This window comes from Bos mutus, chromosome 7 (genome assembly GCF_027580195.1).
Source record: "Bos mutus isolate GX-2022 chromosome 7, NWIPB_WYAK_1.1, whole genome shotgun sequence".
NCBI classification, from domain to species: domain Eukaryota; kingdom Metazoa; phylum Chordata; class Mammalia; order Artiodactyla; family Bovidae; genus Bos; species Bos mutus.
In genome coordinates this window covers 83,902,472-83,917,771 of record NC_091623.1, presented here as the reverse complement: position 1 = coordinate 83,917,771, position 15,300 = coordinate 83,902,472, and the positions used below count along the sequence as shown (strand labels likewise).

The window sequence follows — 15,300 nt, the reverse complement described above, 5'->3', positions numbered from 1 at the left end:
CCCAGACCTGGGTGGGTCACTGAGAAGACTGGAACCCGTGACGGAAGGCCCCCTGGAGGTCGCTTCGGGCACTGCATCGTCCCGTGGCCAGCCTAGGAAGGGGCGGGGGCGTGGCTGCAATGGAGGGGACCACCCCATCGCCCCACTTCCGCCGCCCGCTGCTTTAGACCTGCGGGTTAGGCGGACCCCGGGCGTCTGCTTTCCCGCGTTACCGACGAAGTTAAACAATTTGGCCTGGACGTTCTCGGGGGTGAGGCCCCACTTTCCCTGTTCGCGCCCGAAAGCCAGCGCCAGGGAGCGAAGTTCCCGACCCCCGTATTCTGACAAGGCTGGGCCACTCTTTCTCCCCAAAGCACCCCGAACCCTGCCCGCCCTTTGTGACCCTGGTCGTCCTAACTCCCAAATGGGGCGCAAAAAGAGAAACGAGCGCAAGCTCGCTCGACACAGCCAGGAGAGGAGTTCCTCCCTTCCCAGTCTAGCTGCGGGTCTACGAGAAAGGCGATGGGGTCCCCCATAAGAAAGGGCGAGGAAACGCAAGGGCGCGCGGTCCAGCAGGGCCACAAGTTGGGGAAGAGGAGAGGGGGAAGGGTCGCGCACGTGGCCGGGGGGCGGGGCTGGCCGCTTCCGCACCCCCACCGGGCCACGTGGGGAGCGGACCCCTCCCCCATCCCGACCTGGGGCGCGCCCTGGACCGGGTGGAAGCGTCCGGGGAAGGGGCGGGCCCCCGCCGGCCGCGCGCCTTAGCGCGCGGTGGGCGAGCCCGCGAGGAGGCGGGGCGCGCGCCGAGCAGGGAAGGACTCGCCCTAGGGGGCGGGCCCACCCAAGGAAGGAGGGGCGTGCCGGGATGGGGCGGGACTCGCTCCGGAGGCGGGACCCTACCAGGGACGGGCGGAGTTTCCTGGCGTGAGGAGGGGGTACTCTGGGGGCGGACCGGAGGCAGCTACTGAGGGAAAGACGCGCCAGAGGGAGCTGGCTCCTCAGCCTGCTGCCCGGCGTGGGGAAGGCGCGCTCGGGGAGGGAGGAGGGCGTACTGCGGGGCCAGAGTGGGCGCGACAGGGGGCGGTTCCTTCGGCCCGGGCTCCGCCCCCGGAGGCCTCGCGCGGAGGGCAGGGTGGTAGAGGGCGCGCCGGGCGGGGGGCGTGGCAGCGCGCCCCGAGGGGGCGTCCTCCAGGCGGGGCGGGCCGCGGCCGCCCCCGCGGGCTCCGGTGCGTCAGGGCGCGTCAGGCGGGGCGGGGCGGGCAGAGCGCGGGCGGCGGCGGCGGCGGCGCGCGCCGGCCTCCTCCTCCTCCTCCCGCACTCGAGCAGCCGCCACCGGCCGGACGGGCGCCGCTCCTGCCTCCGCTCCGCCCGCTCGGCCGCGCCGCTCGCCCCTGCTTGGCATGTCGGCAGCCGTGGCGTGCGTGGATTACTTCGCCGCCGACGTGCTCATGGCCATCTCCTCGGGTGCCGTGGTGCACCGCGGGCGGCCGGGCCCCGAGGGCGCGGGCCCAGCCACCGGCCTGGATGTGCGCGCGCCGCGCCGCGAGGCCGCCCCACCTGGACCCCCTGGGCCGCCGCCGCCGGCCCCCGCTGTCCTAGGCCCAGGCCCCGGCGCCGCCGCCGCCGCACCCCACCTGCTGGCCGCCAGCATCCTGGCCGACCTGCGCGGTGGGCCCAGCGCCGCTCCGGGGGGCGCCTCGCCCGCCTCCTCTTCTTCGGCCGCCTCGTCCCCGTCCTCTGGCCGCGCCCCCGGCGCCGCGCCCGCCGCCGCCAAGAGCCACCGCTGCCCCTTCCCGGGCTGCGCTAAGGCGTACTACAAGTCCTCCCACCTCAAGTCGCACCTGCGGACGCACACAGGTGAGCCCGATCGCGAGCCGGACCCGCGCGGGGGCGGTCTCCCGCGCCCCCTCCCCCGCCGGGACCCCGAAACTGCGTGGCGCGTCGGGGGCGGGGAGGGGGGCGCGCCCGGGCAGCCGCCGCGCCGGCCGGGAGGGCGGGGCCTCGGTGGGTGGGGCGCGCGCGGGGGGCGTGGCGGCCACGCGGTCGGGTGGCGAGCGGATGGCGGGCGCGGAGGCCGCCGCAGGAGCTCGCCGGGTGCCGGTTGCTGCGGGATCCGCGGGCGGGATCGGGGCTCCTGGGTAGTCCCCTTCGCCTTCGGCCTGGTTTCTCTTTTGTTTTCCGTTGGTTTCGGATCGGGGCGGTGGGCAACGTGGTCGAAGCGCTCAGTTCTGAGGTTCTCGTCTCCTCCCCTGCCTTGGTTTCCTTATCTGTAGAAAGGCAGCAGGCACCGTGGCGCTGTCTCCGAGGTGGTCGCGAGGATTCACCTCGGAGAGCGGCCGAGCGCCTGGTGCTCGGCGAGGTTGGGGGATGCCCGGCACGTTTTTTCTGTCCTTTGCTGTGTTTTAGTAAGGCGGAAGGCGGGGCTGGGAGTGCGGGTTAGGGTTTGAGCCTCGGGAGGAGGGGGATCCCTGAGGGCGTCATGTTATCCCCCTGTTTCCCAGCGTACTGGATTCCTCCCACCTGCTCCGGGATCCGAGAAGGCTTGGTGGCGGGGGAGGGCTCCGCGATACTGTCACGTCTCACAGCCCAGCCCGGCGGCAGGGGGCTCTGGCCACCCTTTCACTCGGGCACCCCCTCTTTTTCCTCTTGCGGTTCCTTCCAGTTCTCCCTATGAAGTCCCACCTTCAACCCTGAGAATTTTTTCTTGGGCTGGGGGCCAGGGGATGGTGGTCACCAGCCTGAGTTTGACCATTGGAGGTGATCCTTCGGTTGGGAAGGGCAGGGAAGCTGGGTGGGCGTGGGCTTGGACTCGGTGGTTCTGCCACTTTCTAGCACAAGACCTCCTCTTCTGGGTGGGTTTTTTGTCTGTATAAAGGGCTCTCTGACGCCTTCTCCTGAGGGTCCTTACGTGGGTCACGTCAGGGCACATGGACATGGTTCAGTGGACATGCTCCCCTTGTAGGGACACGTGGAGGGCCGAGGTGGGGCTGGCCCTGGAATTGTGGCAGAGACAGGGATGGTGTGACCCCTGAAAGCGGCTCAGACCCCCTGGTGCCTTGGTTTTTTTCCCCGCACTCTGTCCTGCTCTCTAGGTCTGGTGAAGGGTGGGGGGGCAGGCCACCTCCCATTGTGGCTCCCCAGGGACACTTCCCCAGGGTTTGCTGGGGTTTTAAGGACCTCCGTGAGTCCCTAGGCAGTGTTGACTGCCCCCTACGCCCGTGGAGGAGAAAGGACTCATTGTCCAGTGCCTGTGTGTATGTCAGTGTTGCCATTCCTGGCTTTAAAGAGAAACTGAGACCCAGGAGACCGAGTCGGGGTGTTCCAGTGATGGGTGGGGGAGGGCAGGGAGCCATTCCTCCATTCCTTGCTCCCTTGATAATAACTGTGCTGGGCACTGGGGGGCACCTGGGTACTGAGAGTCAAAGTCCTGCACCCAGGCTCCCTTGGTTCCAGCTTTGGATGCTTTGGGGTACCTTCGTGCTTAATGATGGCTAATGCAGCATCTTTCTGGCACTCAGGACCACCAGACTCTACCTTACCAAAACTCTCTGTATCAAGGCCTTTTGGCTTTTCCAGCCCCCAGGGGTGGGGAAGTCATACCTGTCTTAGGTCTGTATGATAGGCTGGTGTTGCCCACTGCCAGGGGCAAGCCTGGGGACAGATCTGATGAACAGACTTAATTAGATGCTGGCTGTCTGCTGCAGGAGCCATTGTGCCCCAAGGGTCTTTGGGAGGGGGTCCTGTCCCACCCATCACTGCCTGACAGCAGCTCTTCTCTCTGTAGAGAGAACTCCCTTCCTGGTCTGGCCCCATTTTACAGATGAGCAAGCAGGCCCAGCAGGAGCCATCATCATCTCTGCTCCATTTGGCACAGAGGGTTGGGGTGGGGAGATGTGGAGGGGTGATGGGGTCTTCCTTGGGGCCACACAGGTGCAGGGCAGCAGCTGGGAGCGGGGATGGCTGGCTTCCAGTCCCCTGGGTCTGCCCTGCAGTCACTGGCCTACAATGAGCTCCCCTGCTTCCGCGTGGGGCAGGGAAAGACTTGGAAGCTGCAGGAGATGTTGACGTGGTTGCCATGGATACCGAGATGGAGAGGGAGGGAGGTGGGGCGGGGGCGGAGGCGAGCTGGCAGTCTACTCCTTGCTCTCCCCACCTCCCTCATCTACCACTGTTTTCCTGCCTCAGAGCCCCCAATGCCCAGCACTTCCTGGGGGGCTCAGGCCCCTCCCCACAAGGAGCTCAGATCTGGAGTGGGGGAGACTGTTAGTCTTTGGCACTGCTCACTCTTAGACCGGGTCATTCTCTGTCCGGCATCCTGGCCACTGTAGGGTGTTGAGCAGCCTCCCTGGCTCCCACCTGGGGCACCTTCAGTTGTGACAATAACAGATGTCCTCAGACAGCACACACTGTCCCCTGGGGCTTGCGGGATCTCTCCTGTAGAGACCCCTGTCTGGTTACGCCTGAGAAAGAGTAGCTGAATGTTGATTGTGTGTGAGAGAGGCACTGCGGGGATGACCCGATCCCTGTCCCCCGGGACCCCTGGAACGTTGTAGGGGGCGGTGACAGCAGTGGTGATGGAGAAGCCTTCCTGGAGGAAGCAGCTTCTCTGGCGGATGCTGTGGGTTGATTGCAGCCTGGAAAGGCGTGTCTCAGGAGAAGGGCAGCACCGTGGCTGCAGGGGGTGGAGGCAGGGGCCCTGGGGGGTGGGCTGGGAGGCTAGGCTCTGGTGGAAGGTGGGGAGGGGGCCGAGCAGGTGAGCAGTCTGGTTAATCCCCAGGGCAGGGTGGGGGTGGGTGGGGAAGCAGGCCGGCTTTGCAGAGGAAAATCCGTTTATGAGGACGGGATTAGGGTCCGGGAGAGGGGTTGAGGAGGGGGGCTGTGGTGTGGGAGGCCAAGAGAAGCCCCGTGACACTGGGGACAAGAAGTGGCTAGGGGAACCCCTGTGTGCTGACCCGGGGGCGGGGGTGGGGGTGCACGTGGGGGTATTTTTTGCTGAACAGGCCCCCAGGAGGGGAGGCAGATGGGGAAACTGAGGCAGCAGCGGGCATGGGGGCTATGTATGGAGGCAGATCCCACCTCTACCCCTTGCAGAGCCATGAGTGCCCCTAGGGCCAGGTGGGGCTCAGAAGACTACTGGTTATCTGGGGGGCCAGAGTGTGGCAATGCCGAGGTGGGGTGGGGGGTGTGAGTGCCCAGGACTGCCTCCCCATCTAGCCCCCTTCTCTTGCAGTAGTGCAGTGAGCAGCTGGGGGCTGGGGAAGGGTGCCCCAACATTTTTTGGGGGTGGAGAGGGTGCCCCAACATTGTGGGGGCGATAACCACCCCCCACCCAGGCTCCCTGATAAAGGTGGCCCAGATGGCCCGGGAGTGGGCATATGATACCAGCCTGAGGAGCCGGCCTCCCAGAGAGGGAGGGAGCCACCCTCGCCCAGTCCTATTTCCAGAACAGCAGGGCTTCGGAACACACATGCTCTGGGGCCTGAGAGGGCCGTGACCCCTCAGCCCTAGGCACTGAGAGGGCCACCAGCCCCCACGCTGAAGACGCCAGTCTGGGTGGGGGATGTGGTAAAGCCGGGGCTGCCTGGGTTCCCAGGGAGGGAGGAAGGGTGTGAGGCAGCAGGGGGTCCACCTTTTAACTAAACAGGGCTGGGGTGGGGGGTGGAGTGGCTCCTACCTGGGGGTTGGGGGGTAAACCAGATGATGCACCAGCACACTTGGCAGCTGGTTAGCTGCTGCTGGAGCCAGCCACTCCAGCGTCATTCTGTCTACTCAGGCCCTGTAGACTCTGCACGTGTATGATGCACCCTCAGGGGGCCAGGCTTGTGCCCTCAGCTTTAGGGTTGGCTGGGGGCAGAGATCACATCCAGGAGAGACTGAGCTCCAGCATAGGAAAGCTGAGAACGGAGACAGTGGAGGGGATATGCTAGGAGAGTGTGCTCTGAAGGGTAGAGCAGACATGCAATGGAGGAAGGGACAGAGGTTCCAGCAGGAATCAGGGGTGTGAGAAGCATCCAGGCTCCAGTAAAGACTTCAGCCTGGACCCTGAGCCCAAGAGCAGAGCACTGAGTGGGCGGCTCCGACACGGGCCGCACCAGTCCAAGCCAGCTAGGGCCTGGAGACAAGGAGGTTTGGAGATATTTTGTTTGAAGGGGGCTCTGATGGGATTTGTTGCCAGGTACCACCTGGGAAGGTGAGAACCTGGGAGATCTCTGCCTAATAAGCTTTTGGTGCAACAGGCAGAGCAATTGAAATGGAAAACCTGTAGGAGGACTGGGGACTGGGAGGGAGGGAGGTGGGCAGTCTTGGGTTTGGGGGAAGGGGGCTAACATCTGGCAGGTATTTAAGATCACAGAGTGGATCCTCATGCCTGCTGGTCCTTGTAAAGCCTTCAGGATGGCCAGCACACAGGGGCCCTGGGCCCGGGTCTCCAGACTTCACCATCAATTTTCCATTCTTTTGGCTGCATCTCTATACTGCCCTTTGGGTTCTTTGTGGCCTGTTCAGCCCCATCTCCTTCGGGAAGCTTCCCTGCTTCCGGCCCCCCACCCTGCCACCTGCTGCAGCCCCAGCTTTCTCCAGCTGTCCTGGGATGCTGCCTTACCTGAGCCCTGCCCCCGGTGCAGTCCACCTGGCAGGTGGGCATTTGTGCAACGGTTGGCTGTGGGCTGCACCTTCCCCTCCTTAGATTAGAGATGACCTCCGGAGGTCACGGAGAAGGCTAGCTGTCGGACCCTTGGCCTCCAGCCTGGGGAGGTGGGGCACTGGCTTCCCGGCCCCACCCCACGCCCTCTTCAAAGGCGGAGCAGGCTGAGCCAGGCCTGGCGCACGGTCGCCCGGACCTCCTGGCCTTCATTTTCTGGCTGTCCTGAGTTCACCCCAAAGCCCAGCCCAAGTCAGAGGGTCAAGTCCACCGCAGCCCCACCCACCGCATCCTTCTCCAGCGCCCAGGTAGACTCTGGAGACAGGCGGCAGGCCAGGTGCAGCCAGGCTCTGAGCCTCCGAATATTACAGCACGCCCACCCCCCACCTCCCTTTCCACCCCCGCCAGTGGACTGAGAGGGTGACAGGACATGGCATCCTGCAGGCATTCGCCTAACGTTGTGGGGGCGGGAAGCCTGCGCTCCGGGACGGCCACCCACGTGTGCACGTGCTCCGCACTCCCGGGCCACCCGGCGTGGGGCGGGGCTGGCAGCCGTCCAGCCGGCGGGGCGACCCCAGGCCCCGGCGGGAGCGGCACCACGTGAGCAGGGCCGGCTGGGCCTGCGGCTGTCCTTGCGGCCGCCGAGATACGTGCGGCAGCTGTGTTCCCGGCGGCTGCGTGCGTTCAGCCCCTACGGGCCCCGGCACCGCTCTTGCAACCTGCCGGTGGTGGTGAAGGAGAGCTGCGGGGCGGAGGGAGGGAGAGAAGGGTGGGAGGCGGGACCAGCCCCGTTGCCCTAAATGGGGAAGTGAGCCAACCCGAGCGGGAGGGCCCTTTCCCCCGCCACCGGCACCACCTGCCCCCCCCAGCCCCTCCGCTCCTCCCCGCCTGCGCCTTGCAAGATGGCGACAGGGCCGCATGCCCCACGGAGGGGCGTCCCGCCTCCGCCCCCGCCACTGTCTGCCTGGAAGCCAGCAGCCCCGCCCCTACCGCCCCCTCCCCCAGACTTCGGCGCTCGGAACCTGTCGGTTCCAAGTAGGGTGGGGGGTCCTTTCCCGCGCTGTTTTGAGCTTCGTGATTCCGTTGAGGAGGTCCCCGCCCGGACCCCTTCCCCAGCTGCTGTGGACTTTGCCTTCTGGATTGTTCCAGGGGAGGCGAATGGTGGTGAGGGACAGCCTCGGGGATTTGGGGCCACCTGTGGTCTTGGGGACAGTTGCTCTCCCTCCAGCAGCACGGTTGTGGCCCGTAACTCTCCTCCCCCAGGGAGGTGGCGCCAGCACTTCTGGGTTCGCAGCTTCCTGGGGCCTGCCCTCCCCCAGCTGCAAGCATAACCGACAGGTATCCCACAAGAAATCTTCTGGGGGGAGTTTCTACTAGGACCCTTTCGTGCTGTGCTGGGGGTGTCCCGAGTCTGGCCAGGAGGAACGATGTGGGAGGGGAGGTTTTACTGGGCCTCCAGGGCCGCGGGTGATAGTAGGAGCCTCTCTGAAGTCTACTGGTGCCCCTCTGCGGTTCCTCCCTCCTAGCCTTTCTCCCTAGGCAGGCCTTGCTTCCAGAGCGGAGATGTCACTGGGTCACCCTGAGATTCCAGCCCTCCCCCACTCCCTCACGGCTGCGGCTCTGTCCCATGGCCCCTGCCGCTGGTTCCTGGTCATCTCTGCCAGGGATCAGAGAAGAGCCCCGTCAGGTCTCTTCTCTGATCCCTGGCAGAGGAGACCCTTTCAAGTCTGTCTCCCTCGCTACCTCCTCCCAGTGGGCGTGTGCAGGGTCAGCCTGGGTCACCAAAGTCCCCGGGGCCTGGTGTGGGCCTCCCAGTGTGTAACCTACCCTAACCCCACTGTGGCTTCCCCTCTTTTGTCCCCCAGCTGGCGTCCCCCCTTCCTCTTCTGGGTTCCATTCTATGCCGCGAGGGGAGACCCTGCCCACATATCCGCATCTGTTCTCCCCAACATACCCCGCAAAACCCCACCGCATTGGGCACACAACGTCTGGGGGGTTCCAGGGTCCCAGGTACCCCGCGCTGGGTCCCGGAGCGTGCAAACTCTGGGAAGCTCACCGCCCCTAGGACGGGCGTGGCGGGGGTCCCCCCGAGTCGGCTGGGGACACGCTGACGATACGCGGTTGAGAGGGGATCGGGCGGCACTGTCGTAGGGCGGAGACCCCCGTGGGATGGGCGGGTGGGGACAGGCGGGCGGGGATGGCGGCGGCCGCCGGGGCAGGATGGGCGAGGCCGGCCTGGCGGTGGGAGGGGTCTGCGAAGGAAGTTGCCGGTGGCGGCCCGCCCCTCCCCTAGCCTTCTGCTCTGCGGGGGCGGGACAAGTCCTGGGCTGCCTCGGGCTCCGCCCCTTCCCGCGCCCGAACCCAGGGGCAATCCCCGCCGCGCCTTCTGACCCTTTCCACCCTGCTAGCGCGGCGGGGGGTTGGGGGTGTCCCTTCATATGTTCCTCTGCTCGTAGAGGGCCACAAGGGTCAGTGGTGGCGTCAGGCACGGGAAACCGCCCAGATGATGCCAGGCACCTGCGCCCCTGGTGGTCATTTCCCAGAGGAAGGGGCTTAGCTGGGATCGCCAGCACCTGGGAGCCCTCGGAATGCCCCACAGGAAAGGTAGAAGGGAGTTTCGCGGGGGCGGGGACAGCAGGAACTGTTGCCTTAAGATCGGAGCGGTCACGTGTGTGGCAAGTACATTGGGAGACACATGTCACCGAGGTGACGCTGTCTTAGGGGTAGGGGTAGGCGGACAGGCCTGGGAGAACCAGGTCTCTGTAGGTTTTACTTTCAACTCGTGGCAGCTGCTCCCAGTCTGTAATTACCATTGTGCTCAGACTCTTTGGGAACCCATGGACTGTAGCCCACCAGGCTCCTCTGTCCATGGGATTCTTCAGGCAGGAATACTGGAGTGGGTTGCCGTGTCCTCCAAGGGGAATCTTCCTGACCCAGGGATCGAACTGTCTTCTGCATTGGCAGGCAGATTCTTTCACTGGCGCCACCTGGAAAAGCTAGTAATTACCATTAGTCTTAAGAAATAGACTAGGGGATATTCACAGTGTTCGGGAAATGAGTTGGGGTCATTTTATTCATACATTTACACGTTTTAAATTCACACCCAGAATTCAGCCTCTCGAACGAGTTTTGCGGGGGAAGTGGGGATGAGACAAATGACCAGCACCCTTTGAGATCTGATGGAACGGCCTTCTCTCTCCCCACACACTGACCACTGTCTGTTTTCCACGCAGGTGAGCGCCCCTTTGCTTGCGACTGGCCGGGATGCGACAAGAAGTTCGCACGCTCTGACGAGCTGGCCCGCCACCACCGGACGCACACCGGCGAGAAGCGCTTCCCCTGCCCGCTCTGCTCCAAGCGCTTCACCCGCAGCGACCACCTGACCAAGCACGCGCGTCGCCACCCCGGCTTCCGCCCGGAACTTCTCCGGCGCCAGGGCACCCGCAGCACCTCGCCCAGCGACTCGCTGCCTTGCAGCCTGGCGGGCAGCCCTGCGCCCAGCCCAGTGCCCAGCCCGGCCCCAGTCGGCCTGTAGAGCCCTGTTCCAGCCGCCCTGAGTGCACCCCCGCTGGGCCTGGGCATGGAGCACCAGCAACCCGCCTGCTGTCCCGGGCCCTGGTGGGGCTCGGATTGACTGCCAGACCAGCCCCTTCCAGTGTCCCCCTGAGGGCCCCCCCGAGTTGCCCCTGCCCCCTCGAGAAAACCAGGAGGGGGCCTGAGACTGGACCGGGGTCATCTGGGCCTTGGAGGTTGCTCTCCGGGAGGAGCATGGCCCCGTGTCTGTACATAGCCATGATGTTAACTCTCTTCCCAGCTGTTGAACAGGGACCCTAGGTGGGGAGCCAGAAGGCATCCCTTCTCCCTCACCACCTCCCTGCTTTGGGTGGCATGTGGGCCTTGGGGGGAGGTGCCCCAGGAAAGGCACCCCCTAACCAGCGTTCAGACCTGGCCCCCAGGCCCCTCTCTCCAGGTTGGGATGAAGTGTGCAGAGCCATAGGTGAACTAGGGGTTACCGCGTGGGCTGCCTCTTGTCCCCCCATACCCCGCCCCGGGAGCCCTTCACCCCATCGAAAGCCATTGGAGATGTTCAGGGAAACAGGGTGCGGCCTGGCCGCCCCATTCGGGTACTCAATCTCAGGTGTCCACACTGGCCCACTGCCGAGGGAGGGGCCCCTCAGCTCCCCAGCCGCCGGGGCGGGGTGGGGGTGGGGGAAGTGGTAGGGTCTCTACAAGGGGTCCTGATTTGTTTCTGAGACTTGGGATAGGGAGGGAGAGAAATGGGGGTTCTTCCAAAGAGCAATTAGACTCACTTGGGGGTGGATATCACGGGATATGAGTAAATGCAGGCTTATTTATTGTCCTCTGTCTGCTGGAGTTGGGGCTGCACTGCCCCTCGCTGGGTGGGTGTGCGATTGTGTGAGTGAGAGACTGGGAGAAGCTGGTGCCATCGCCGGCCTCCCTCCTGCAGGGGAAGAGTCCCCGACACTGGCCTTGAGCAGTATCATGTGACAATCAGTCCCTCCTATTTGGACCAGAACAGCCTTTGGGCCAAATGGACCCCTTCCCAGCACTGCGGATGGGGGCGAAGAGGCCCTGGGCCCTGGCTCCATCCTGCCCTCGTGGTGGCAGCAGGGTGGCCCCTGGACCCGCGGTTGAGGCCCCACCCACGGGGGCGGGAAGTATAGCTCGATTTTTTTTGGACCGGGTAGAATATTTTTTCAGGCTCCAATCCCTTCCTTGATCTGGGCCCCTGTGGGTGGTCTGTTGTCCTCAGGGGTTGTGGGTGTGGGGGGAGGATCTTCGTGGTCTGAATTTAGGGTAGGGGAGGGATAAATGCCACATCCCCTCCTGGGGTTCTCCCACTGTGGCTGAGGTTGGATTTCATTTTGGACAGAGACTGAAGACCCCGGCCTTGGAATGGGAAGGGACCCAGGCTCCCTGTCCCTTACCGTGAAAAGGCCTATTGCATAGCCTTTGGCTGCAGATCTGTGGCACCCTCCCAACCTGTTCCAGAAACTTCCTGTCTCCCAGTAGGGGGCTGGGGCGTTTGGACGGCACTAGTGTGGACCCAATCCGGCCCTGGCAGGATCCAGGGGCAGCGCCTGGGGTCCCGGGGAGGGGGCTGCGCCGTGGTGAGATGCCTTAGCCCTAACCCGGGGTGGGGAGGGAAGTGGGGAGGGGTGGGGCGGGCCTAACCTTGTTTCCCTTTGTGTCCGTCTGGATGCCCCTCCCCATATTGTCCCAGCGCTGGCCGGTGCTTGTCCACAGGAGGTGGACTGTGGTCTGAGGACCCAGGGAGCTGAGAACTTGCCCCTCCGCCCCTCCCCAGTGTCCGGGGGCCTGAAGGGACCGGTGTTCACCTGGACCTGGTTCCAGCCATTTAACTGTGGCCTCTCGAGGTGGGTGGAGGGGGAGGGCCCCAAGGGACTTTGCTTTCGGGTGACTCCCTCCCCCCTGTCCTGCCTGGCCTCATCCTGGTATTTAATTAAACAAGTCTTTTTTAAACCCGATTCCGGAGACTGTGTGGTTTTTCTTTTCGCCGGTTCAAGGTGGTGGGCCTCCTGGGACTCTGTCCCGCTTGCCAATGTGGGTCCTCAGCCTCCTCTTGCGGGAACTGAGCCAGTGGGCTGGTGAATCCGCGGACCTGCAGGCGGTCTTGGCAACGCCCCTTAGCCCTAAAGCCGGAGGAGGGGGCTGCCCTCTTCAGCTCGCGCTGCAGACCAGAGGCACCCACACCTCGGGCATCTGAGCCCCCGGCCCGCCTTCCCGCTTCGTTACCCGGCAACTGAGGCGCGGTGACATGGCGTCCGGGGGCGTCTGCTGCCCGCCCCTCTCCGGCGCCGCGGGCGCGGGGATCCCGCACTTCTCTACACTGCTCTACAGGGCTCCTCCCGAGTGTACCCCGCAGCACTCCTGTGTCCAGTCGTCTGGCCGCTCCTGTATTGTATGCCTGCTGTATGCCGGCTCCCAAATGGAAGGGAGAGGAAGGAGCGTTGGGAAATTGGTGAGAGTTCTGATCCCCTTCTTAGGAAAAGTGCACCCCAGATTACAGCCATCTCTAGAGCCCGGAAGGACAGTGGGGCTGTGGTGACACGCAGCGCAGACACTTCCCAAGGGTTTTGCTACTTCCCGCCCTCGAGAAGGTGGCAGCCCCGCCATCTGGTGGTCGCCCACGGCATTGCAATACCGACACCGTTAATTCCCCTCCCCAGGGTCCTGCCCTTGGGGCCGCCAAGGTCGCTCCAATCTAGACACGTGGCCCTCGTCTTACCCTCTGGAACCCCCTCCCTCCTTGCTCTCTTACTGGAATATGGCCCGAAAGCTCGCAGATGTCCCTCCCCGGACCCCTGTCCCACTCCAGCTCTGGCAGACTTCTCTGCTCCTTTGCTGCAGGGTTCCTGGAATGCTAGGTCCGCAAGCTCAGAGCCCCCTTAAATCTCTCTTGCATGCACTCTCCGTGTCCCGGAATCACCAGGAGGATTTCTGCCTCCTAGACGCTCCATTGGCAGGTGATCTCGGGGACCCCTAGCCCCCCTCCCCAGGTTCAGGTCCCCCTGTGCAAAGACAACCCCTGGTTCATGCCAGCCTCACCCTCAACTTCGGGCCCAGTATGTTCTTACCCCTCCCCCACTGCATATTCATCTTTCCAAGCATGCAAAATCTTTGGGGTCGTCCTTGACTCCCAGCTTTGGCTGACCATCCACATCTAGTACCTCCGGAAATCTCCCTGGAGCTCTACCTTCAAACATATCCAGAGTACCCCCATTTCTCCCCTCTCTTTTGCCTCCACCTTCCCACATCAATGGCTCACCTGAACCAGTCCAGCCTCCCCCTGCTTGGTGCACCCACAGCCGCCCACAATAGCCACCAGGGGGGCGCCCGTGAGCACCTGAGTCAGGTTTCCTTTCTCTGCGCACAGCCCTCAGGGCTCCCACCTCCCTTGGGTAAAAGTCCAAGTCTTCCCCAAGGCTCACAAGGCCCTGTATGACCTGCCCGGTTCCCCTCCCTGCTCTCCCCTCCTCCCTCGCTCTTTCTGCTCCAACACCGGCCTCCTCACCACGGTCGCTCTGATAAGCTTGATGCAGTCCCCCTGGGCCTTTGCCCATACAATGCCCTCTGCCTGGAATGCCTTTCCACCAGATGTCTGCTCAGTGTCCCCATTTCCTTCTTCAGAACTGCTTAAAGCCCACCTTTCCCATAGGACTACATGGACCACTCCCTTTTCCCACCCCCCTACTGTAAAGGAAATCAGTCCTGAATATTCACTGGAAGGACTGATGCTGAAGCTGAAACTCCAATACTTTGGCCACCTGATTCGAAGAACTGACTCATTGGAAAAGACCCTGATGCTGGGAAAGATTGAAGGCAGGAGGAGAAGGGGACGACAGAGGATGAGATGGTTGAATGGCATCATCAACCAGACGGAAATGAGTTTGAGCAAGCTTCGAGAGTTGGTGATGGACAGGGAAGCCTGGCGTGCTGCAGTCCATGGGGTCACAAAGAGCCGAGCACAACTGAGAGACTGAACTTCCTACTCCGTTCTACTCTCCCCACCCCATAGCACTTTTCACCTTGTACTTGTGATATCTCACTTACTGATTTCCTGTTGTCTGTCCACATGTAGACACTACCTCCACCAGGGTGAGGATATTTGCTTTGTTCAGGAGCCCACCCCACTGTTGGCAGTGGAGGAGAGACAACGAGAGATCCCGGGGGGTGAGGGGGTCTCAAGCCTCTGTGTCTGCAGGGCCAGGTGCTGAGGTAGGGACAAAAGTGGGCTATAAGTGGGAGGTGACCTAAAAAGACTATCCCCTGCTCAGGGGGATCCTTGGTAATTGCCAGATGGTGGACAGCCTGGAAATTGTAGTTTTTCTTGCAACATTTCCCCCAATTTTTTTTTTCCTGGCTGCACCGTGCAGCCATTTGGGATCTTAGTTCCCTGACCAGGGATCAAACTCATGCCTCTGCATTGAGAGCGCAGTCTTAACCACTAGACCGCCAGCGAAGTCCTCTCACAACTTTTTAAACGGGCAACAAACACATTTACACCATTTGAAAAACTAGTACTGAAACAAAACTGGTGCTCACATACCTATATATGCATGTTCACAGTAGCACAATTCACCAAAGGCAAAAACCAGAAACCACTGAAATTTCCATCATCTGGTAACTGGATAAAATACTTTGGGGCATGGCGTTGATATACAGTAGGTGCTCAAATATTAGGTAGACCGATGAATGAATCGGAACAGGTCTCCTCTGGTGTACCTGGATATTTAACTGCCGCAAGTGTTCAGGTGGGAGAAATGAAGCACTTACCGCGAGTCAACCCGGGCAGAGTTGAGTTTCACAGCCTGAACTGGGTGGGTAACTCAGGCGCCGTTGAGATGCATATGCAGAACTCCAATAGACCACCAGAGGGCGCCTTAGGAAGACAAGCTAATAAAACGCAAATTGAATGCAAATAAGCCGTAGCGGGGCAGTGAGGAGCTTTTTTTTTTTTTTTTTTTTGGGATCAGGCGCGCCTTGGACAGCCCTGGCGCCGCAGGGGCCTGGGGCTCAAGATGGCGCTGCTGCTGCTAGAGGACCCGGCGGAGGCGCCAGCGAGGCGCTCTGAGGCCTCAGACAGGGCAGCCTGTGTCCTCTATCCCTCCCTTGGGGGCCATCTGTCTCAGACCAGG

The 15,300-nt window shown here is 62.8% G+C and overlaps 1 protein-coding gene across 1 annotated transcript; it reads left to right on the top strand.

The window, feature by feature from the left end:
• Nucleotides 1-1,061: 1,061 nt before the first annotated feature.
• On the top strand, nt 1,062-12,129 carry KLF16 (KLF transcription factor 16). The gene is made up of 2 exons (XM_070374323.1): nt 1,062-1,836; nt 9,853-12,129. The coding sequence occupies exons 1-2, from the start codon at nt 1,380-1,382 to the stop codon at nt 10,152-10,154; spliced, it is 759 nt and encodes a 252-aa protein (XP_070230424.1). The 5' UTR covers nt 1,062-1,379; the 3' UTR covers nt 10,155-12,129.
• Nucleotides 12,130-15,300: the final 3,171 nt, after the last annotated feature.